The sequence below is a fragment of the Hyalella azteca genome, unplaced genomic scaffold (assembly GCF_000764305.2).
Source record: "Hyalella azteca isolate HAZT.00-mixed unplaced genomic scaffold, Hazt_2.0.2 contig17652, whole genome shotgun sequence".
Classification (NCBI taxonomy): domain Eukaryota; kingdom Metazoa; phylum Arthropoda; class Malacostraca; order Amphipoda; family Hyalellidae; genus Hyalella; species Hyalella azteca.
The window spans coordinates 224,367-250,386 of record NW_025947428.1 but is presented as its reverse complement, the minus strand read 5'-3'; the positions used below and the strand labels follow the sequence as shown (position 1 = coordinate 250,386).

Here is a 26,020-nt window from a genome sequence, read left to right as displayed (position 1 = left end):
CAGGTGAAAGTGTGATCAACTCCTCACCTTTCGTTTCTGTAAACCATTCTTGTGGGAGAAAGGCTGTAATTCGGTTGTGTGATCCTATCTGGAATACTGAAAATTTACGAAGGAAATGATTAGCTTGCATGTACATTCTCCTTCGCTCATCAAAGAATGGGTTTCAATTTCACAGAGAGGAGCAACTTTAGACTGAATGATCGACGTACGAAGTGGGAAATTACTCAAAGTTTCTTATTCATCTCGACGAGTATAGTTGTTAAAGAGGAAGTTGAAATTATTAACTGTTTAGTTTGTTTTTTATTATAAATATAATTATAGCTTTCAATGCACCATGATCATTCATCATATCTTGGGTAAACGCCAATCCATTCCATTGTAAATGATCCTCCTATCAATTTTCTATATATTTTTATTTTACTCTAATTATTCAAATCTTGGGGTCCAAGCAATGCAAGAAGAAATGCTGTATGTGCTCCCGTTAACATTGATCCTTTGATTTTTACGTAATCTCACCTTTCGCTTACATTACATCAACGGACCGCGCCATGTGTCTTTCAGCATTAGCGGCCCTCACGATGATTACTTTTTGAAATAACCATGAAAGATTTTTCGTCCGTCCATAAAGAGAGCTGTGGTCGCACTTGAGTTCGACAATGTCGTTAGTCTGGATCAAAGTTCAAAGTTAATTAATTTGACCTAACTAACTAACGTACTCGTCAGCTCTCGTGTCGATGAAATCGAATGTATATAGGTACGAAATCTGCGTTAGAAAGAGAAATTATGCGTTCATTGCTTCAGTATATCTACCATTTTTTCCTACTTAAATGGTTTGCGTAAATCGGTCTTGTGTTGCTGACAGAAACATTTTTCTTTATTGGTATTCCTATAATTATAGGGTGCTGCTAGAGTATATATTTTGTGCTATTTTCTGATTCTTGCCCCAATGCGTTTGCTTCTATTGTTTCCTTTCGTATAATGATGCAAAATTTGTTTCTTTATTTGAAATTCAAATAAACTTTTTTTCGACCCAAAAGTATTGATTCTTGATATTTTAAAATTTTAAAAAATTTTTAAATTTTTTACATTTTTAAATTTTTTTAAATTAACTCACCTAATTTCATGGTATAAAAAAATAATTAGATGAAGAAATTATTGTGTGTAGTGTTGTGGGAGGTCAAGAATTGTACGGGTATTAGCAATGACTTGCTTGGTGATGCAAGGCACTGCACTGAAAAGCAAGTTAGTGAACTTAGAATCTCTTGTTACCTCTATACATATACGTAGTTTGATCTCGTGTGAGCAATATCTATGTATGGTCGCACATTTTACGAGATCGAAGTTGAGAACCCTCCACGCTACTAAAAGTGTCTTCCCCCATTTTTCCGTACTAAACTTTTAATTCAAGAACTAAAAATTTTTAATTAGAATTAAAAATCTATTAACTTTCACGCTCCAGTTCTGCTCTATAGAGCTACGGGCATCTCGAGCCCGTGTTTCAGACGCTCCAGGGCTCTGCAGGTCAATGCAATGGCCAGGCTATCATCGACGTTAATTGATAACCGAGTAATCGTTTTCTGATACTGCGAATTCATTCATATTTCAATTAAGTATTTGTACACAAAATTTATTCTTCTGCTAATAGGGTTTTGCTTGTGGTTTTCAGGTTCGTGTCTGGTGATAGATACCTCGAATAACGGCTTCGGTGAGTATTAGATATAAATAGTAATATTTTTTGCTTATATATTTGTAATTTTCCGCATTTACGAGCGGAGTTATAATGACAATACTTATAGTGTTAGATTCTCATTGGGATCCAGCCAAGCCTACCTGAGGGCTCGCGGTTCTCTATCGCAGGCTCAAATCTGAATGTATTTTAATAAACGAAAATAGGCTGGTCGCTACGAATGCCCATATGTGCACTAGCTTGTATAATATAATCATACCACATTCAAATTAATTTTGTACGTCGACTAATGGTTCGCAATATTCAATTTTTTATTTATATAGAGTTTTAATTGATTTATCTATCAACTATTTTATGTTCCAATTCAGATCGGTAGGGTTCAAGTGTATATTAAAGTAACGATACTGAGATAAATTTTGTAAACTGTGGTAGAAAAAGATTTAATGTTTTGCTTTGATTTTATATCATAATTTTATTTTCCTAATAGATTAAACAAAAAAATCATAGCACATTTCATTCAATGATGTAAAATGCTCCCCGCGCCTCTTCCTTTTCTTGCGCATTTTGACTTGTTTATCCTGAAGAGGATGCACTTCCTCCACCAACTGTCGAGCTCTTGCGACGTTTTTGTGCTTAATTCTGCCAATTAATGTACGAAAATACTCACAAAAAGGCCACATATTTCTGCAGGATGATAAGACATCATCAACAAATCCAGTATATCTTCCTGTTATGATAGTAAGCGCTCACTATCAGAGTAAGTCATTGGCTCTCCTCCTGAGGCTCTACACGTAAGATGAAATCTAAGACTTGTTGATTTTATCCATAGGCTTTAAGAAATTGGGAGTGTTCGGCTCTAAAATCAGAGTACCGTGCTCTAAAGTCCTGTAATCCTCGTAGGAGAGTTTCAATGCAGTTCCTAGTACACTAGTACAGCGAGCCTTGGCTTTCATTGTTTTTGTCGTTTGATTTTCAATCAATCATTGCTAATTTTCTTATTCAATTGTTGAGCGAAAATCGTTGCTCGAGTTCAGGATTCCCGGATCAAAGGGTGATGCCAAAAATCGCCCACGCTGTGATAGATGCCAGATATCGCCAATATGTTCGATTGTTGAGGTTCAAACTCCTCAATTTGAAGACATACTTAAAAATTGCGACATAGCAGGATCGACTTGCTTAAAATGTACTTTTTTGATTCTTAATTTGTCAATGAAATAAATGGTCTTTTAACTTTGTCTAGGAGATATTCGCCCCCAGATAGTAACAAGTAGACAATTCTCAGGTTGTTAATTCTATGTAGTTTTTGTAATTTTTTGTTTGGACTGATCAGTAATGGTTTTAGAATGCATTGATTTCAGTCTAGAGTTTCCTTAATTGTGTTTTAAAATATTCTGAGTCTTTGCTCCATATTGCGCTTGTTGTGATCCTGTTCTGAGGAAAGGATATCGTGAGAAAAGGATATCTTTGCGATTGATAGATATAATTTGCAATCATGGACAGCCGGTACTTTTAGAATAAATTTTTTTCTAGAATACGATTTTCTTACAACATAAATTTTTTCCGATTAATTGTTTACCTAAATTTTTGTGCGTCATTTTGCATAGCGTCAGAAATTGTACATGTACGCATGCTAATTAGGCGCTTGATTAAAATTAAAAATTCGTGTTTCTCGACTTGAAAGACTTGTTCTACTGGTTCGTTGCTAATCTCTTCAGCTGAAATCACGCAACGACGGAAAGAAATCGCGACTTCAAAATATTCTCTGATCCGTTCATGTGAACAGAGGAAAATCTGCCTCATTGATGTGGCCTCCATTTCCTTTCATTAGAAGACGAGTTCATTATAAATCTTCGAAAACAATTCGGAGATTGTTAGATGATATTAGCATCTCTGCAGTGCACTTCTATCGAAATGAATGTTGCTTAAAGAAAGTCTATCATGAGCTGAGAGGCGCGTGCAATAAGTGCGTGTCATTTAACTTCCATTTAGTGTCTATTTAGCCTCTATTTAATGAGCGGGTGAAGGTCTCAGGGTGGGAAGTGAATGTTTTTGCGGACTCTTAGGTTCCGGCGTGAAATGTCACAACCATTAAGGAGCCGTCGAAGAGTTCACACGTGACATTACAATACGTGTGATGCGCAATTTATGTTCGTAGTTCCTTGACACATCTTCATGTTTTCATTGTGGATAACTGGAACTTATAATTTGATTCCCTCTTTTTCATTATCTCTACGCTTCCCCCAAATAACCCTTATCGTCGTACAACCAATTGATTAACTTATATTTCCAAATGATATTATTGGGAGGCGTTAGACACCAATTGGAAATACTGTAATTAACTCCGTTTCTGGACTTTCCTCGGTCTCCGTTTTTGCTCGCTTCGTCGTCCAATAAATGGCCTCAAATTTGAAATTTTTAGGTTGAATATAGTTCGCAAATGATTTTCAATTCATTTCAGCATTTAAGAATTCATTTCTTGAGATTTTTTGGACACGCCGAAAAGTTGCTGGAGAGAGGAACCTGACAGCATTGTCTGCGGTGCGGGATTATGTCCACGAAACGTGAACTCTCGAGTGACCGTGCACAATCATAGTCAGAATTTTTGTCCGTCTATATAACAACTGATATCATGGTCAGGTTTCACAGTATAATCACGTATCATGAATCATACTGAAGCTTGTGATCAATGCAGTCACCCGTACACTAGATCATTTTACGATTGTTTCCGCTGTCGTGTAAATTCCTGAACAATTTTACAGATATTAGGACAATCAATTGCACTGTAATGAACTCGTATATTTTGTGTATCATCTGTACTAACCTCTAGTTTTTCCAATTGGCAAAAAATTTACGCACAACGTGAGCGCCTGATGTGAAGAGTTCGCACGTCATATGGAAATGTTCGGATGTCATATGGAAATGTGAGTTCGCACGTCTTACGGGAATGTAAGTTTGCACGTCATATGGAAGTACGAGTTAATCGTGGTCAAGACACTCGGTACGTGTCTGGGACTCGACATAACGTCGGAGGTCTTCGACCGGCACGAGACGACGAACGGATGAACTACGAAGCAACGCCGCAATTGCGGATGCGACGCTGACTTCCTAGCTCAAGCTTCCGACAAATTGCTTGAACTTCTCATCGTGATTGTGGTTTGCTGCGTGTCATGAATCTTCCCGCTCACATATTTGTTATTCTCCTGAGAGTTGTCCATCATTGCATGTCTGTAATCCGACGTCGTATAGACTTACTAACTTAACTAATTATAATATCGATAGCCTCTTATTTATATTCTGTGAGCATGCACTATCGATGTACTATTAATTTTCTCGAATAATTTCACGTTGAATGCCTTATTAACTCCTTTGACTGTTATATTGTGACCCGCATGACACAGCTCCACGTAGAAGAACAATTTGCTTTCTTTGCAACCATTCACCGTTTTTCAGCTCCCGTAATATTATGCAGAGCACCGCCATTACAAGCGTCCTCAGGCGACCTGTGATTATCACTTGCTGCTGTTTTACGAGTGTCGTGTGATGATCATGACCTGCATCATTTATGCTCAGCACCCATGTAGCGGTTCATGGCGTAATACGGGACTGTTCGAGATCGAGACGATCTCTTTGCATATCGAATTTTTATTTGCAATTAACAGTACTTGTCCAATAATTTTACTTCGTGCAATTCTAATTTATCGAAATTTTTGTACTTGACTTGCATCTTTCACTGCACCTTTCAAAAGCCTATCAGCATCTTTATTCACTTCACACAATGCATGCATTAGAATTCCGGGTTATGTTGTAGGTACGTACAGAAAATTTTTGACTTCGTGGTAATTCAAGATTTTTTATAAATTGAGTTCATAATTATTAAAGCTTGTCTATTCCAGAATGTCTGCCCTATCTGTGCTTTTTCGGAATGAATATTCCTAACCCAAGATTGCACGCAACACTGCAATGTACCCTCGTGCTCTGAAATTATCCTCCTAATAAGCTATGCTTCAAGGGGAGGTTTCCCCTCAAAAATCGTAAAAAAAATATATTTTTCGTTTTTTTAGATCATTTTGTAGGTACGGAAAAGGCACATCGAGCGCAGCAATTAGTTTTTGCATTAGTTTTTGAAATTAGTTTTTACGCGAGGCATTTTTTAAATTTATATCAATTGAACATGTTTAAACACTTTTTGCAAAATTTCAGATAATTATATTTATAATTATTATTCGTGCTAATTGAGCTGGTTTTGAGCTAATTTTTTAGGTGCGGAAAAGTCGCGTCTAACTTAGCAACCCGTGTGCATGTGCGTGCTTTAATTTTTGCTTTAAGCAGTTTCAAATTCATATAAAATGAGCAATGTTTACCATTTTTTACAAAGATTTCTTTCCGGAAAATTTTAGTATAGATTAATAATTTATTATTTACGTTAAAGGGAATAAAAACGTGTCATGCAGCGAGTAATACACGATTAATATCCTCAATACGAGAACTAGGCAATGGGAGAGCTGGGGATACATTATCAAGTAAATTTTTTATACCTTAATTATTTTTTTTATCTTTTTCACTTATTTGGTTTTCCTGTACAATTGAAATGGTCGTTATTGGTCACATTTTAAATCTATCTTCTCATTTAATTTTCATGCTTCAACATTGAGAGACATATTCGATTCTTAAGGAGAATATCTAGTGGTTCTAGAAGCCCTTTTTTTCTTATTTATGTATTGTTTGGATTATATATTGTAAAAAGCACGAGGTAAAGGGGTGGTAAGGGTGAAAAAATGAAAGCTTCCTCTATAAAAAATCAATTTATAAATAAGGCAACTTCTTATAAAAAATCAATTTAGAAAAAGGCTTATATAGTTGATAGATATTCTCATTACGAATCGATTGATGTGTCTCTATATGCTGTAGTTCATAAATCCAAAAAGGAGATTTATAAAGGTTCATTTTTGACGTTTTTAATGTATTTAAAGTTTTCTTTCATTTTTTGAAACAAAAACATATGAGCAAAAAAGATTCTCTTTTAATGATTTATATATGTATGTATACGAAGTTTCGGAAGGATATGTCATTTAATTTAGGAGATAATTTTGAGAGGAAACCCTCTCGTCCGTAAAACTCAACATGGCACATGTAGTCTCTCAAACGAGTTCGCCTCCAGTTCACGTTCACACCTCGAGCTCTTGAGCCCACGCGATATCATTGCAGTTCTAAAGTGTCGTACAGCATTTATTAATAGTCGGTGGTTTAAAATGTCAATCAGTGTATGCACACAAAGTGCAGAGTCTGGCGTGCGTCATTTAGCTACACGTCTCGCCCATCAGCCAAGACATTTAGGAAGCGTGCTTGCAACACATGCCCTGGGAGGAACCTGGCATGGAGCTAGTGGCCTTCAGGCAGTCGTGAGTTGATCAGGCCTTTCGTAAACACCTGCAGCAGCCAGCTGCACTTGTCACTCATTTAAATCTCATTATTTTACACTGAGCACTCGAGCGAATATGCTTACTGCCACCTATTGACGTCCACGTGTGTGAATTTTACAAATAAATGTATTATCTACTGCTATGGTGCTTGATTACAGAATCTATCCTATCAACAATTCCGTATTCTTAATTGATTAGTTGTATATAGTGTTCAGGGTCATTGAATTGTACATTTTATGTGGTCCAACTTATCCTCTTCTGAGAACAGGAAACTCACTCAATCGGAATACTAATAACGCAACTATTTCCCATAAAGTTGTATTATAAAACTGTGATTACGAATTGTTACGATCTTGATATTGAGAATTTTCTCATGTTAGGCTTTGTATAACATGACGATGAGAAAATTCGCACAGTGTATAGGTTCCTAGCGCTGCAGCATCTCGTAACTCCATTGTATATGGAGGCGAATATTCTCATAAGACTCGTGACTGCGAACCATCGGCATTGTTGTAATCGTGACGCGAACGAAAATATAATAATAATTATGACATCGTTGAACAGTTGTTAACACTTCTGAGTCTTGCGGAGCATAGCAAAATTGTATAACGTTCTATATTAAATAGTCAAATTTTTAGTTATGACAATTAAACGAGTAATGCATTCTTACATTCAGAAATGTCTTATTTTAAAAATGAATTAAGTTCTGACTCGTCAAGCTTTTCTATGGGTATTTCGAACCTGTAAACGAGACGCCTGATAGAACCATGACGTTCATACGTTTGAAACCGAATACTCTTTGTACTTTGTAAATGCTTAATCGATTCCAGATCGTGGCGCTCGTAAAGCTCGACTCTTCCGATAAGATCGTTGCCCCGCCAACGTCAATCGCCTGCTCCTGAGGATGAAAATGCGAAGCAGTCACTGAATTAATCTTAGTTCCATGTGTGAAATATCACCTGGATCCTGATGGTCACACGTCTCAGTGTCATTTATTCTAGTGGGCAGTATATATAAGTAAGAAGATGTAGATATGCATTATATGCGTGTGTACCGTCAAAACCAATCGGACAATAAGATCGCGTATGCTGGTTTGCGCGACATGAAATTGATGTTCAAGAGTATTATATTTCCCGCAATAGCATACGCCTTCGATCAATATGTTATGATATAAACCCCGAAGCCTAAACATTGAGACTATTACTCTACCGCTTTGGGAGCTGAAACCCGCTGCTGATACGGGTCCGTTCGAGCTTCAGAAGGACAAATTTTATATTTTTCGATTCGTTCATCAAATTAAGTTCTATTATTTTCTTTCTTGATTATATACGCTGCCAGTCGTAAATGTGTTAGCCTCGAGTGTCAAATGTTAAATTTCAGCTTGATGGTATTGCGTTATAGCTTAATTGTTTCGTCCGATTATCGAAGCCAATTTTAAGAACCGATAGAACATATAGCAATTGCAGTGTAGTATTAAGTCCATTTTTGTTGAGCATCTTTTGTATGAAGTCGTCTGCGATAGAATTATTTTCTGCTTTTTTAAGCGGAAAGATTCATTGAAAAATGTAGTTATGTTCTGATCTGGGTTGTCATTAAAAATGTAATCTTCGTATGATGGCGCGCCAAATATTCTGAGAAATATGTGATAATCTCACTTTCCTACGCCGATTGAGTTCAATACATTTTATAGAGTGGGTCAAGGCTCATTGCAGGTAAAGATAACCTCTTTTTAATAATCACAAACGAACCACCGCTCTGTTGATTTAATGTTTAACATGAAAAGTCGTCAGCGCGCTGTGAATTTTATTGTTTCACGTCATATTTGAGGTTTAATAGATTGAAGTAACATCAGAATTGAAGGTAATAATTAAATATATCTGCGAATAAAGTTATAGCACTTACGTTTCTTTTTCTATCTTTTGAAAAGTTTCCCCACGGAAGGCGTCCCGGATCTGAGAACCTGAACGTGAGCGCCTGCTCAGTAGCTTGAATTATTTAAAGATTTCTTAGAGCGAACGTCGCATCTGCATATGTAGCCACCGTGTAGTTCCCTGCATAGAAAGTGTTGACTTTCACGTACACGCGGCTAACTACACGTCACTCGTTTGCGTGATAGCCTCATTAGACAAAAGCAATTATTAACACGCCATTGTTACGAGGGGATGGAATTTTGATGCTCGGAGAGAACGTGCAGAGGATCAATATTTATTCCTCTCTTCTACGCAGTACGGAATGGAAGATTGATATCTTGGTTACAAATTACTCACTTTCTTTTTATTCTGATGTATTTCACGATTTGATAAAAACCGAAAATTGTAACTAGGATTTTCAAATTCGAATTTCTAATTACTTTCATTTCCCTGGAACTGTCTTGATTTATTGTTTAAATCAAGACATTGATTTAACATTACCTCATTGATTTAAGTCACAGAAAATCTCGTGGATCAGAAAATCTCGAAATCTCCATCATGTGTTGCACGATGAATCATGCCACAAGTATAAAGTACACTTTCTTACTAATTACGTGAAGAAAAGTATTAATTTTGAAAAGTTCTTGGCAATTAAGGATAAAATAGGGACTTTAATGCCTCCGTTTCGCATCTACCAGCGTATCAATCGAGTAGTTGAACTTCCATTAATATTCTTTGGTGCCTGCCAAGTAATTAAACATGTTTAAGAAAAATATTTCTGATAAAACAAGAAGACGATCTATGATCGTTCTAATGGAGCCATGCACGAGAACAAAACACACTCGTGGAAACTTGAATAACGTCTGCAGGCTCGTAAAGAGAGCTGTGTGACAAACGTTTCTTAGAATTGTAATGCAATATGTTACATGAACTATTAAATGTTTGTCCTGGGATCTTTGTTTTCTTACAATTATTTAACAGTTCTGGTGGCTTTTCAATTTTGAACTTGACTTTTTATCTAATAAAAATGCCGTTCACGTTAAGTGATCGTTGACCAAACCCTGTTCTGCAAGGCTTCACGGCTTCGAAAAATACCTTTTGAACATTTTCAGCCCAAGATTTAAGATTATTGCTCTGTAACCTTTAGCAATAATCATTCTCTCCAAGATTGCGCTGCAGATCATGCATCAGAGCACCAATTAATGGATATGTTAAAGTCATCGTTCCCGACCTTAATTTCTTGTTTGAGTCGTATATAGTAGCCCTTCGATCTCCAGATCTCAGAGCTCCTGACTTTTTTTACTTTAAAATTTGAGACAAAACATGAATAAAATGCCCTGCATCTATCGATTAAAATTAATCAACTTCTTCCGCGCCACGCTCTATATTTGTCGGAATCATCTTTCTATCGAGGTACCGTACCTCAATTATGAACTACCCTGTAACCTAACTCTCGGTAACGGCTTATATTAGCGTATATTTTTCCTTCACTAATGCTTGGTCTCTGTCACTTCTGCTTGGTCTCTGTCACTTCTGCTTGGTCTCTGTCACTTCTGCTTGCTTTATAATATAAAAAATATAAAGTTTATATCCTGGAAGAGTGGAGGTGGTCGGTTGTCATGCAACGCTCATCGGCGGAGGCCGCGACGACGTGTCGACTGCTTGCCCCGCATCCTCCAGCTATTGTGGTGCCGTGTAAAAAACATTTCCTTTGCGCCACTTCAATTTTTACACGGTTGCCACCACACAAGGCATCGCGATTACGAAGGACACGACGGGCAAACCCCGGATTGCTTTTTTTTTCTTTGCGTTTTGGTTGAGCTGTTTTTAGGCTTGTAAATTTTCAGTATAAGATGGTTGTAAACTATCTTCGGAGCAGCGTGTTTTTGCGTGTTTCGGTCGCCTAGTGGTCGAGGTCACTAAGTTAAGTAATTCGAGGTATTATTATTTTTGCATTGCCTTAACAATTAAACGCATTGTTTTCACTGTACTTGTTGCTGATTCCTTGCTCTTTATTAATTTGCGTGTAATGACTTCCTTACAAAATTACTCTAGTTTCTTCGATTTATTTTACGCTTTTATGTGATCCCTCGCTTAATTGTAGTGCTTCGTCTATGAAGTATTCTATCTTACCAGACTTAGCGCCATGAACTCGACGGTTCGAGCGAGACACAACGTCTCAGAGGCGCCTCCTTTTATAATTTATATCATGCAGCGTCTTGCTCACCTCGACATGATCACCGACAAAAAAGTCTTTTCATGGAACCGTATCTCGATTATCGACGAATTCAAGGGCATAATATTCCCAAAGCTTCTAGAAATCCTATTTAACTTTAAAGCTAATTTCGGCTTTTGTTGTGAGCGGCTTGTAATCTCATATATGTATATAGGAATATTATTTTCATTATTCGAACTTAAATTTGTTATCTAATTTCATACGTCAACAGATCTAATTTCATACGCCATTTAGACACCATTCATGATTACAATAATTTCTTTTTATTTCAAATGCAGCATTCACATTGGCGTAACTCAAAGTTAATTGTTTCGGCTAACTTTTTTGTTCTCCTCGACAGTTATAACAATTAAACGAATTAAGAAAACATCTTATGATTCACTCTCAGCGCTTTGAAATTAAACCTGCTGTATTCAAGGCCGTTTTTCCACATATTTTTTTGCGGGATTCAAGGAGGTTTTAGAAGTTTATTGTTCGCCTTCTGCTTGTATTGTTAATTATATGTTTTAATGAGGCTCAGATCACGTTCAGCAATCAGTGGTTGACGCTGGACGGAGTTATTGCGTGTATATTACGTGACAATCTTAAGGCTATTAAATATAATCACGCACGAGGTCCTGAATAGTGTATTGTTTTCTTGATTCACCACGTCAATAATTATCCATTCGTATATATATGCATTGAGTACCGTAATACCGTACGTTACTTTTCTCTGTTAGTTTTTCTTTTCTAACGCTAGCTTTTATCCCTTTACTTTCTGAATGACGAGAGTAATTCACATTAAACATTCACAAATTACGAGACTTAATTGCTTTTATAGTGTTATTTTTTGAGATCTCAGGGTAATCGTTATTTCTGGTGCTTGCTAATTTATGACATGTTTGATGAATTTCTTTGTTACAGCTGCTCAGATTATATGAATCCATGACGGTTAGAGGATGAAAAGCCAACACTAGACTTGATTTTAATGATAATGAATATTAATTGAAATTAATTCCGTGATTTGCAAGTAAAGCCAACGTTGGCTTTAAAACCACTAAAATGTTGACCATTATAATCGTCCCCGGGTTGAATGCAAGACGAGCCTTCATATGGGGCGCTGAAAGTCAACTGATCTATTGATGACTCCGTAACACTTCACCTATATAAAGTTTGTGGTTATTTGCACATCCACGCTTCAATAAATTTCAAGACATTTTTAGTGACGTTTGAAGTTGCTGTTTATTTCAAGTAGTGAATACAGCTCATGTCGCTGGATCAAGAATATAAAGATGCTTCCTGTAGAATCCTCGTGACGATCGAAGTATATTGATACATTATTACATTTTCATGAAATAGCTCACGATCTTTCATGCTATCATTGTCTTGAATTATTCATATAGGTACACCATTAATGATATGGTTTTACTTAATTTCGGTTCTAAGTCTCATTACGCGAATGCATTCGGTTATCCCTCCCAATTGTTGCTCACGTGTCCTCTAATATCAAGCGCGATTTGCCCTAAATTGCTTCACGTATCATTCCGCAATTTGCACTGCAGAATTCCCCGAATTTGATGCATATTCCTCTTCGTATTTTGCTTGCCCTTTGCTCTATATTTTGCCCTGATCTCTGCTGCTTCGCCCGTGATCTCTTCAACTTCATCTCACCTTTCTTGTGGCCTCTGACATACAGTTTTTTTTGCAGTCACTCACATTTCTCGATATCTTGATCAACTTTCGTCGCCCAGTGTTGCCACGCCCTTCAAATATTTTGTTTGCCTTACGCCTTCTATTAGAATTTGAATGACTTTATCTTTTTCCAAGCCCTTCGTGTTTATTCCTTAGATTATATTTCAAAAATCCCCATGCTTTCGGTATCATTTTGCACAAATCTCTCACGCATGCGATGAGCGAGTTTCCTTTCTCGTTCGTATTAGCAAGCTTGTAGTTTGGTGCAGCAAATTTCTGAAAACGTTTACTATAAGAAATAAAAAAAGATGAAATTTCGTACAAGTAATAACAGGTAGTATAAGCATTCTCGAGAAGTCATATACACTCGAGAAGATAAACGAACGAACCTCTTCATCACAACGTGCACGACGATTTTGCAAACTTTTTCCCGTTTCGTTACCTAGCCTAAGCGAACCGGACAGCCCACGGACATCTTAAGGTGGTTCGTTTTCTTGACATACGATATTCTCCATGTCGAATTTCACTATTGTCATTTTCTTACCAGTCTCTTAAAAGAAATTATAAATAGAACAGTGGGAATAAGCGACCTTCAGCTAATGTTTAATTGTCTAATTTCACTCAATTTTCCAAATGGCTACTGCGAGTATCGCTTCTAGAGCGTTCTTTTTACTGGCGGTTCGATTTAATTTTAGTGCCGATCTGGTCTCGTAAAGCGTCGTTAAATTGAACAGTCAAGTTTGGAGGCTCGTCACACGCGTTGCTTCTGAATGCCAGACACGAGGTTGGCCAGACACGAGGTTGGACTGCTCCAGTTTATTATTTGTACAGGGTGTTTCAGAATTAAGTAACCCTTTTAACTTGTTAATAAATAAAAAACTAAGAACGTTATGAAGTTGAAACTTGTTTTATTTAAAAGAAGAACATTTTCATGGTAATATTGTATCATAGTTACGTCATTATCCTGTATAGCTTGCTAAATTTGTGTTTAATTATCAAGCCTTAAATTTTCATCATGATTCGCTACAGCAAAGAAGAAAGAACAAAAATTATCGCTACAGTCAATAACGATGTCAATAACAGAATTTCAACGTGATTACAGGATCCATTTCAAAACAAGGATCCTTTAAAAACACATTTAAATATCTTTATCGAAAATTTGCGGATATCAAACATTTGCACTCTCGTCAGAAACACTAATGAAGGTTATGAAAGCAACGAAGAGAAGAGCCCTATTTTGTCAAAACAATTGTGTGGGCATTTAAAAGATATTATATTTAAAAACTAGGATACAATATTACCATAAAAATGTTCTTCTTTTAAATAAAACAAGTTTCAACTTCATAACGTTCTTAGTTTTTTATTTATTAACAAATTAAAAGGGTTACTTAATTCTGAAACACCCTGTACATGGTTAGAATAAGACTCAGAAGTTATGGCTCTGAATTATCTTTTAAGAGCTGAGTTATAGTCTTATGTATTTTGATGAACAAAATTATCTTCCAATCACTTAGGGAGGATTTATCTCTAAATTGCGAACATTAATTTCTGACATAGCTCGTCTGCTGTGACTGTGTGACTCGAGTGTATATGTGTACCGTGTTCTATCCAAGTCTTCAATTTAATACGTTTATGACGGCTTAAATTATGAACTTCAAGTCCTATTTATTTCAAAGTAGAAGCAGGTGGGCTGGTTAGTTTTCCTGTTTGTTCACACAAATCATTAAATTTAGATCGCTCTTCACTGCCAACGAGATCTGAAATAATGTTATGTTGAGGTCAAGGCAAGCATGTCGTACCTCGTCGCCAAATGATTCGCTCAAATTAATGACGCTTTTAATGAAAGGGAAAGGTGTCCATTAACTCGATTTAAATCTCACTCACAATAGAGTAAATTGATGAACCTTCGTCACGACATCCGCGTGCAAAATAAAATAAGCGAGGCGCTCAGCTGAGTTAAATGCGAACCTCTCGATGTCAAGACAAAACTTATATTTTAAAAATGGAGACTAGTTGCCGTAAGTATTCACGCATTAATGTTTATCTCTCATTCATCATCCAACTTCAAACCAGTTTCCAGTTTAATTGTTAAACATTGTTCCCCCTGTACTTTATTTATATAATAATAATTTGTTCGACATATCGTCACTACTTTATATCTTTTATTTCATGGAACTTATATCTTCCTAACTCTTCATAATCTCAATAATAGTTTATTCCGAGCTTTCTTCTGCTGCGTCTTACATTATGTGCTCTTCCTTAAGCTGGACAATAGTAACCCCAGACATCTTCCTTCCAGTCCCGTCACCTGGAAGCCTTGCTATTTTATTTCACGTCTCTTTTTATTTTTCATTGTAACGTGTGCTCCTGTGTGAATAAATAAATAAATCAAATAAAAATCAACCCTGGCTTCATGGGCGTCCTTGTTTTAGGTATACGAGCTTGTCTACGCGTATGATCGCTTTATCCTCCCGGTAAAAGAACAGCAATTCTCTTCAACACAATGGAACGCTCTTGGAAACTCCACTTCTGCCCCTGCATGTGACCGACAGAGTCGCCGCTCACGAAGCTCGTGTTGTTCGCGACCCTCCTCTGTAAATTTCTCCTTCTGAAAAATACTGGGGGCGCTGATTATTTCCGACTGTTTCCATGAGGCCAAGCGGCTAACGCTGTGGCTAAGCCAGTACATTATTCTTTACGTTATTTCAGGTTCATTATTATCGATCTCCTTCATAATTTATTTGATTGGTTAATAATCCTAGTGATATCGGTTTATTTCGTACAATATTTTAGATTTTTCTCACTATATTTATTCAGCTATCTGGGTCTGCATAGAAGAGAATAATAATCCATTCAATTTTAGAATTCCATAACCCTGAGCCCCGTTATCTCGAATCCCGCCAATAATTTTCAAACTAATGTAAGGTAATTAATGAAGGAAAGATAACCACATTATGCATGGAAATCCCGTTAGAGCCCCATTTTGAAATGTAAGAAAATTGATATTTTTGTTTTGGAATAAAATTTACCCCGATTTGAAAACTCACATTTCAATTTTTAAATTTGACTGATGAGAGGTGGGAAACAATAAACTTTCTAATTCCTTCCCTTTTTCAATCATCTCATCACACCACACCATCAAAAATACAATTTGTCGTCGGGTAATATCCCGACACGATAATCAACATGAATATGCGCCCTAACATCCCCTACAGCACCAAGCATATAAACACAATTTTTTGATAAATATATTACGGATAATAATTATTGTTAATAAGTGTCATTTACAGGTAATGTTATTACAGTCTGCAAAAGCGTACGGTAATACAGGTAATAAATACACCATGTAATCCAAAATTAGTCTTCGTCATATTTAAATTGGCACTGATTAATAATAAAACCACAAATCACGGAAATGTGGTTTTACAATAAATCATTCCCGAATTATCGGAAATGAATATAACATAATACTAGAAAAGTTCAGGGCATAAGTCAAACAATCTCTCAAAAATGGAGACTGCATCATGTTTATAGTACCAGCTTTGAAAAAATCTAAGCATGTCTCCTAAAAACGCTTTCCACACTTTATTCTCCAAGCTTCAGATTATTAAAGTTTATTTTATACCGATGTATGTTTAATCATTTTTAAGCAACAAGTACACGTTTAACGTCAACAAAATCCAGTTTGCAAATTTTTATCGTGTAACATACAAATTCCTATAAGTAACTAGTTGAGTGACGAATTTTTTCGCAATTTATCGTTATCACCTGGATCAAAATTTATCGGTTTTTGTACTCCCACTGCAATTTATTCGTCCCTCAGCAGTGCTACATGATTGAGCTGGCCTGCAATACCAAGATAAACATATTTTCTCGCCTTACTGTTAGTCAACACCTGAAGTTAACCTTATACTGGGATGTAACATAATGTTTTAGCAATATCATAAATTGCCAATTAATGGTGGGCTGACGCTTGATTTGTGGATTGGTAACCCGCACAAAGAGTTTCACCGGTAATGTGATGAGTTATTGTGCGGTTTCCTGTGAAGTATTAAAGTGCTTTATCATAATTGCGGCGACAGCAGCCTCCTTATAAGATTAGTCATCAGCAAATCTAGAATGCTAAAAGTGTTTCTTCCTATTTTCACAGATTTCTAGCACTAAGTTATTTTCTTACGAATATGGTGTATTGATAGGGTACCCTAAGTCATTTTTATACGAAAATAATGTATTGATATGATACCCTAAGTCATTTTTATACGAAAATAACGTATTGATATGGTACCCTAAGTCATTTTTATACGAAAATAGTGTATTAATATGATGCCCTAAGTCATTTTTATACGAAAATAGTGTATTAATATGATGTGACTTCCGCAGATGGTGTTGGAGATGGTGGCAGAAGAAGGCGGCGGGGGCGGGGGCGTGGCGGCCGCGGTGTCTCGCCGTCAGCTCCTGCAGCTCAGGGAGCGAAGCAGAGGACAGGCCAGGCAGCTACTGGCTACTAAACGACGCCTCAAAAATCAGGTGAAAACATCTATAAATCAATTGTTCTTATCCCTGTTCTTTCCACTAAACGAGACCTCAAAAATCAGGTGAAAACATCTATAAATCAATTGTTCTTATCCTTAGCCGTGTTCTTTCCACTAAACGAGACCTCAAAAATCAGGTGAAAACATCTATAAATCAATTGTTCTTATCCCTGTTCTTTCCACTAAACGACGCCTCAAAAATCAGGTGAAAACAGCTTCTCTTAATCAATTGTTCTTATCTTTAGTTGTGTCTTTTTATTTTTGATCGCTGTCTAACTTATCTGTGACGCGTCCTCGAAGTTCGGTTGAATCAGACGCCATGAGAATCACTTTGTAGAACAATTATATGCATCGCATTCTAAAGCACATCTTGGCAATGTTTAGCTCGGTGTTCGTTACTTCTAGTTTGCTGCTTCAACACAGCGCAATTAATATCCACTTCTAAAATGAAGCAATTTTTAATTAATAGGGCATGGAAGAGATTCCTATAGTTTATACCCCATCTCAACCCTCCTTATATCTTCAATGAAGTATTCATGAATATTTTTATTTCGAAAAAGTGTTCTATCTCGTCAACTTCTCAATGGAGCTTAAATAAACAGTAACCGGTAAATTGTGACTACTGCTTTGCTTGTTAATTAAGCGTTAAAAATTTTGCAAGTTTAAAAACTAGGCATCGAATAAAAAATCTTGAATTGCCACGCCTGGTGAACTTGAAGAGAATTTCAAGAAATTCAGGGAGTAAAATTTATGATCCATACCATAAATAATTATCGAATTAGTGGCATAAAAATTACATATAAATTCCGAACTAAACTCTACCTCAATTATTGTGTTCGAATTTTATGCTGCGAAAAAGCAATTTAAAATTTAACTTGGAGGGAATATTTTCAATAAATTTTGAAACGCATCACTGCGACATTAATGCTCTGTAATGCATCACTTCTTACCGTACTCGCTTGCATTATCAATCATTATAAGCGCTACCGCTGCAAGGCTGCGACGTTTGTTTTTCCGCCGTTATTAATGCGCATTACGGTGCGCTGTGCAAAGACGATTGAATGCATTGTTTCTTACCAGGAAATTTCTTTTTTACATGAATGTTATTCCTACAATTTTTTCTTGCAATTCCATGGACAAATCCTGCCTTTCATTTCATTAGTAAGGAACTTACAAGCTTAAATACCAGCAGCAACTTTTACATATTTATAAAGTTCTTTGTCCATTCATTTTGGTTGATCAGTCTACCTGCTATTATTCCTTAATATTTGAAGTAGGTTAATACAGGAAAGCACCGCAAGTTCCTGTTGATCATTCCTTGCCTTCCTGCTGATTGTTGTTACCGAAATGAGGTCATGCAGGCTGCAATCTTGTTCATCTGCTGGTGCAGATTGAGGCCACCGAGTGTTAGGTTGCTGGTGTTGCTTCCTGTTGTGCTGCTTCAGGTCATGATGTTCTTATCAGCATAAGAGATAATAGCGTACTGCTTCTTATACAGCATATTAGGCGTTCAGCATAAGAATATTATCAGCATAATAGATAATTGCGTACTGATTCTTATGCCAGCATATTAGGCGTTCAGCATAAGAGATTAATTATCAGCAAAGGAGATAATCGCGTACTGCTTCTTATACCAGCATATTAGACGTTCACATCAACCCCAACTGTAACGGGTGCAAAAATATAAATTGACTTGTAAGAAATTCCTGATCATGACGAATGAAGATCCTAATAACACAATTAATCCTAATAATACTACCGGCAACAAAAATTCAAGTACAATAACAATAATAAATTGCAATGACAAGTATGTAACAATGAAAATTATAGACAAAAACCAAAATTTAATCAATTTGAAGCTGCCGAGCAGTTTTTGTGTTAGAAGCTTTTTTATATTCCCCAGCGACCTCAAATGAATTACCGGTGATTCGTGAAAGAGAAAAAAAACAACCTGCGGTGAATTACTTCCTCACCGTGTGGAGAGAAGACCGAATCAGGGACATCGATAGATGCTTTACGCTTCGATTTCCGGCGCAACCGCAACAGCTTGATGATGCGAAGCCTTTCATTTCTACGTACGGTCGTTGACTGCTTACGCCGAGAAGAAGGTCGGCAGACGATGTTGGTTTTGTTGAACAGACTTGTGGCAGGTTTGAATACTACGTCGTGAACGCGAATCAAAACCAGCAATATTGGAACTTCATAACCTGTTCCACGGTTTTCCCGCACGATTTCAATTGTGAATAACTATATTTTTTAATCTCGTACCGTTTATTGATTTCTGTAAGAACGATGACGAGGGCTTGCCTGATCAGCTAGCTATCTTGCGCTGAGTCACCATGGTTTATTGTTTATATCTTATGTTGGAATAGTTGGAATTTGCGAATTGTATGTTGTAACAAATCCTCGTCAACTTTGTGTCGCAGTAGAAAGCCACAATCTGACTGTTTGTCTTTCGTTTTACTAGCCTCAAATGGCGCTCGTTTGCGTGGTACTCTATCACTTTCTTCCTCTACATACAACTTTTTTAGAAACTTTTAATGCCAGCAATAAACATCGAATTGTGTAGAAACCACTGTTGAGACACGTTTGACAATCTGTAAAGTTGAAGAAAGTGACTACGGATGCATTGTCAGCGAATTGCAATCTAAGATTTTCAAGTAACAAGCACACTCGAAAAATGATAGACAGTTTGTCCCTTGAGCGATAGCATTCGAATGTATTCAGCTCCAACAATACCTGAATTCGTTTTTTGACAATTTCATGTTATATCTGTAATCTTCGGATTAATGAAGTAAGTGTATCAATTTGGTATCTCATTACCATCTCATAGAAATAATATCAACGGTGCTCGACCTTTGAAAACCTACGTAACTCGGAGTTTTCTAGCGTGAAAAAATTTATTCTTTGCATGATTCGTGGATTGATCACCAGGCCCTGTCAGAAAGCTTTAGTCGCCCAATTTACAGGCAGATCGCAATTAAAATGCGTCCTTTCCTGGATACAAAGACCTTTGGTGAGACTTTATTGTATTTAATACCTCAGCAGTCTTGTATCAACTGGGAGTGACGGTAGTCTAAGCTGCAGTTCACCATTGGGATTGTGAAGCATTAGTATTTAATTGAATAAACCGTGTATTAATTTAATTCATCAATTTTAATTTTATTTTCGCTTGTCTATTGAAACTGTCAACAATATTTCCTAAGAGCCTTTCAAGTGAGGCTCGAAGCATGATTTTCCTAGTAGATTTTTATCAAAAGACTCGAAAATTCCATGCCGTGAAATTGAATTGCGTTACGAGATCGATCGAGGTAGAGGATGCAGAACTAATCACCGCAGGGCTTCCATCTAACAGTAACACCTCACGCAGACAACTCCCACGCCCATTTCGACTTGAGAGACGTAAAAAAGTCTCTCAAGTCTTCAGATGGATTTTAAACACTACCAAAAAACTTGTATTTCGGCGTTAATATGCTGCTGTATCGTTAATAAGATGCAAATGAAAATGACACGGAGATAAATAAAAGCTCTTCACTGAAATATCTTATGTGTTGTTAAAAATTAAATTTTTCTCAAAATCCCGAAACCGAAAAGAAAGCCTCGATGGCATAAAAGACTGCACGGAAAGTGAGGTATAGCAGTATGAACTTATGTTATTTTGTATATTATCTTATATTTTTGCTGTTTATGAACTTCTTGAAGTGTTGAAATAGTCATTCATGATCGAAGCTTCCTACTTATTTACCCATGTACTCATGATGATTTATATCTTGGATTATGACGCAGACATCATCGTTGACCGCCTTAGCATGCAAGAGCTTGCGAGTGCGTTTGGGTGAAGGTCGGATGCCGAACTTTTTTGCGACGCCCTTGGTTATGATTACGTCTCGTTCACGTCGCTTATTTTTCATGATGACAGCTGGCAGATGCCTGGGATACGAACATTTATTCTGAAACGGTTATCATTACTGGCCACGAAATCGCCTGTGGCAAGATTTTCGATTTTCGTCTCAATTGAAAGTTAGGTAAACCGATTATCCAGTTATTTCAAGCCGTTTACAGAGGTGAGAACTCCCCTTCTGAAAAAATCCAGTCAATTTTCAACTCTAATTTCCTTGACGAAGAAAATCAAGTTTCATCAGGGTGAAGATTGGATCGGTATCTCAGTTTATTTGTTAAAGGGATTTTTCGTTATCCACGTCAGTTTTTTTATCTTTATAATTTTGGCTAAAATTTACTCACAATCGTGGGAAAAGTATTGAATAAAATGACACAACGAATTATGACACAACAGCCGCTCAGAATTTGCTATTCATGTTGAAACGTCAAGACGTTTAGATTTAGAAATTATTACATTTCTGACGAAGTTAAAATGCAAATGCCTCCTAACGCCTCTTATTTATGTAGTGTTTCTTGAATTTACGTCATATCAATACGTACTTATGGCTACAGTTTTAATTCGGACATCTCGCGATGTAAGCTATTTTCGATGAAAAGCCGAGATATTGGGCAAGGGTACGTACACAGTGAAAGCCGGTTGCCAGCGTGCTGGTTACCTGCTGAGGCTGGCGCCTGAAACAAGCGCGAGAGGGTGTTCACAGTGGAAGCGGAAACATGCTTGTGCATTCCCTATAACGATTGATAAAATCTCTCAATAATACGAATCATACAGTCAAAACTCGTTATAAATGAATAAATCGCATGATAAATTCATCATATAACCCGTCAAACTCTCTGAACAGCTGAAAAGCTGTTAAATAAGAAGAAATTTGATCGTGAGAAAAGCTGAGAATTTATCGAAGTCTTTACTGTCTGTAGAACCTGCACCATAAACATGTCCACATCACCTGCACCATAAACATGTCATCACCTGCACCATAAACATTAACATGCCATGTCCCTGTCCCATTGTCCCATGTCCCAACAATTTCGCGTTGTCGTTATCGGATTAATTAGGCAGTGGACGCCAGCGCCACTTCCGATAATTCTCCGATAATCCTCCAAAGAAATAAAGAAAATGGAGGGTTTAAAGGTACAACTAATTCAAAAATGACCATATGCCAAGCAGGTTGAGCAGATAAGAATGTGCAGTACATTCCGGTAAATAGGTATAAGCAGGTTGTCGGCAGAAGCCTATTCGTACAGGTTTCCACTGTGAACACTTACATTATTATCCTATGTTCATTCTTGTGGCCGGTTGGAGCAGGTTGCCCGCGTGGGCAAACCTGCTTCCACTGTGTACGTACCCTAACTAACCAATCTGATTGTACCCGCTGTGTAAAAAATCGGAAAGGGAGATTAACGAGTCTCACCCTCGCGTTAATGAAAGAACTCAACGGAAAAACATTTTGCACAGAGATCATAATTCCTCATTAACGCAATAAAACATACGATTCTATTTCGTGTAAAATAGCATCTAAGCCGCATACACTAAGATCTGGATTTCGAATTTCAACTATGCTGCCATAGGAATTCAATTATCGAAATAACATAAACATTTTGTCCACAGATTGAGCTGGCTGGGCACATCCACGAGGAACGAGACGCGAACTTGCGTTCGATCAAATCTCAGCTCCTGCTTCTGGAGGCGGGCCTCCGGAGACGACAAGAGGAGCTCGCAACTGTGCTACGCCAGAAGGACCAGACTATTCGTGACCAACAAAAATTAATCTTGACTCTTGCTTCTGTATTGAGTCAAGTCACCGGGCACAAAAAGATAGTGGAAGTTTTGTGTCTTGCCTCTAAAGAGGATCCATCAGTTGATTTAGTTAAAGTTCTCAAAGATATTTTAGCTTTCACTCCTTGTTTAGAGAATGACAACAGAAATTCTAGGAATTCGTCAGATCAAACGCAAAATGCACCTACAACAGAGTTAAACAATGTCCTAAATCGACAGAAAAATACAAAACGCGAGAAGCGCAGAAATGTACCTTATTCTGAGCGCATAATTAAAGAAGAAACAACGGACGAAGCTAAACCAAACGATTCTACATGTGATACGAAGCCCGACTCTGACAGCGTAACTGACACGGACAGCGCCATTATGCTCGAGGATACCTGCTCAGACTCGTTAGTGATACTACCCTGTATGCGTGATGGAGTTAAAGTAATCCGCAGCGTTTCAGATGCTTTAGAGTGTGCTTCGAGGCCTTCACAACTTCCTGCAGATACCGTCGACTCGGCTTCCATCACGCCAGTCAACTCCTGTCCATCGTCACCAAAAATTGCATCTGGCTCATCCAATAGTTTTCCTTCGAACTCCACACGCAGCTCGCTGTCGACCACGCCCTCGTGTTCGAGTTGCAGCGAAGACAGCGACGACAGTCCCAGTAGCACACTCAGCAAGATGCGGTCGTTATCTAGGGAAACGTTACTGAACATTAATGAAGATCACTACAGTGCCGAGTTTGATAGAGCATCCACAAACGAAAGGAATCACGTCAAAACTGCTGCAGCCGACGACGTCACGATACAACCTTTAAATGAAGATCACGATACCTCTAGTGTTTCCGTGGATTGTGAGTCTAACTTATCGATAGAAGATACGATGGCCTCGCCTACCTATGGAAGTGATACAACTATCAGCGATGAGACTAGTGATACAGAAGGACCCTTAGAAAATGATTTAAAATGCGAGTCACGACTGAATCTGGATTCAGCTCCCGAAAGACGACTACTGCTTGGGTCTTCAGGGAAGACTGAGGACAGTGGATCAAGTCCCTACGTGTACAAAAAGAAACCGGACGAAATCTTTCAAGTAACATACAATCGAGTAATGAGCAATCACAGATCAGTCACTAAAGTCAAAGACGTTAAATATAAGCGAATCAACAAAGCAAAATCGAGGTCACTAGAAGAGTTAAGGGGCAAATTAAAATTACGAGAAGGAAAACCTACCATATCAATGAGTATTGGTCATTCCTATGCTTAGAATTGTCATTGCTATCTTTGAAATTGGTACGACGAGCTCTAGAGGTTTTACCACAGTTCCCATTTTGTAAATATCCCTGCGCACCAAAGTATTAGTAGTAAAAAGACGAATAGCGACAGCGCAACAAAGTATATCTCGTGATAGACTTTCCCTACTTGTTTGTACATAACTATGAAGATTATATGAAATCACCGTAGTCAATTTTAGTCACACTAGATGTAGCATTTTTATGTGCAATATTTTGTATTTTGATAGTACAGAGTTATTCTAAATGATTTGCCCAATTCAATAAATTCATATTTATTCAAGTATAATTTCAAAATTGATATGAGAATTGATGAGAAAGTTCAATATGTCCCCCTTGTACTGCACGGCAAACATCTAAACGGTAGTTAAACTCGTCCCACACACGAGAAAGCATATCTTCTGTTTCTGAGTGCACCGTAGCAGTGATACAGTTCTTCAGATCAACCAGAGTCGCTATTAGAGGCGTCACGTAAACAGAGTTGCTGGTAGAGGCGGGACGTAAACAGAGTTGTTGGTAGAGGCGGGACATAAACAGAGTTGCTGGTGGAAGCGGGACGTAAAGAGTTGCTGGTGGAGGCGGGACGTAAACAGAGTTGCTGGTAGAGGCGAGACATAAACAGAGTTGCTGGTAGAGGCGGGACGTAAACAGAGTTGCTGGTAGAGGCGGGACGTAAACAGCTTCCTTGACGCAACCCCATAATAATTGTGCACATGGGTGAGATCAGGTGATCTCGGTGGCCAGCCAGAAGTGGAGAGCCAGAGCTTCATTTAATACGAGTCCTATCCAACGCTCGGGAATAGGTTTATAGATTATAAAATAATAAAATTAATATAGGCTTGGATAATATGAGAAAATTGAATCTTTCTCTTTCCATTGGTGTATAAATTTTTCATTTTGAATTAATACTTGAATAAATAAGAATTTATTATGTTGGGTCCATCATTTATAATAGCTCTGTATTTTAACTTCATTATTTTTTTAACATTGATTGTAGACTTTTAAAACCACTTGGCAATACAATAAAAGTTTCCAACAAAACACTACCGCTATTTTCTACATTAATAGAATGAAATAAAGATGATTACGCCCTCTGTCCACACGCTTAGAGAAGTAACAATGAAACACGAGAACATACGAAATATCACTGCCCGATTCAACTGTAAATTTCCCAGCATGAAACGAATAATCGGCAGGAAGGCCAAATTGCTGAATAACAGTGCACAAAACTGTGAGCAGCGAGTTGTTGGTTTGATATCACTAGGTATCTGTAGAAGGTTCTGGTCAAAATCTACAAGATGGCCTCTCGGTTAGGTAAGGTAATTGAGTGTTCCAAGGCTACAAGCCTAGTGTCTCAATTGCAATGATGCCACCGCTAGAAGGAAAACAAATTAAAATCCGATAAATCCTTGTACATTTTTCTATCCTCGTACAGTAAACCTTCCGATACTTTATGCTCACTGCAATCAAGGAAACGTGCAACATGAAAAAACACAATGAAAGATGGTAGAAGAAAATACTTCTTTCCATTTGCACACAATCGTCATAAATCGATCGAGTGTGATGGAACCTATACCTTCTCCCATGAGCCCGCTCATGAGTCCAACT

The 26,020-nt window shown here is 37.4% G+C and overlaps 1 protein-coding gene across 1 annotated transcript; it reads left to right on the top strand.

Annotated features, from left to right (window-relative positions):
• The first annotated feature begins 1,673 nt into the window (after window positions 1-1,673).
• Window positions 1,674-24,672, top strand: LOC108672096. Its single transcript, XM_018159721.2, has 3 exons — window positions 1,674-1,705; window positions 17,305-17,451; window positions 22,966-24,672. The coding sequence occupies exons 2-3, from the start codon at window positions 17,305-17,307 to the stop codon at window positions 24,385-24,387; spliced, it is 1,569 nt and encodes a 522-aa protein (XP_018015210.1). The 5' UTR covers window positions 1,674-1,705; the 3' UTR covers window positions 24,388-24,672.
• Window positions 24,673-26,020: the final 1,348 nt, after the last annotated feature.

What these genes read in the sequence shown, in the direction of transcription:
- LOC108672096 (XM_018159721.2), top strand. Translation starts at nt 17,305, where the DNA reads ATGGTGTTGGAGATGGTGGCAGAAGAAGGCGGCGGGGGCGGGGGCGTG. An exon ending in AACGACGCCTCAAAAATCAG is followed by an intron (nt 17,452 to 22,965) that starts GTGAAAACATCT and finishes TTTTGTCCACAG; the next exon opens with ATTGAGCTGGCTGGGCACAT.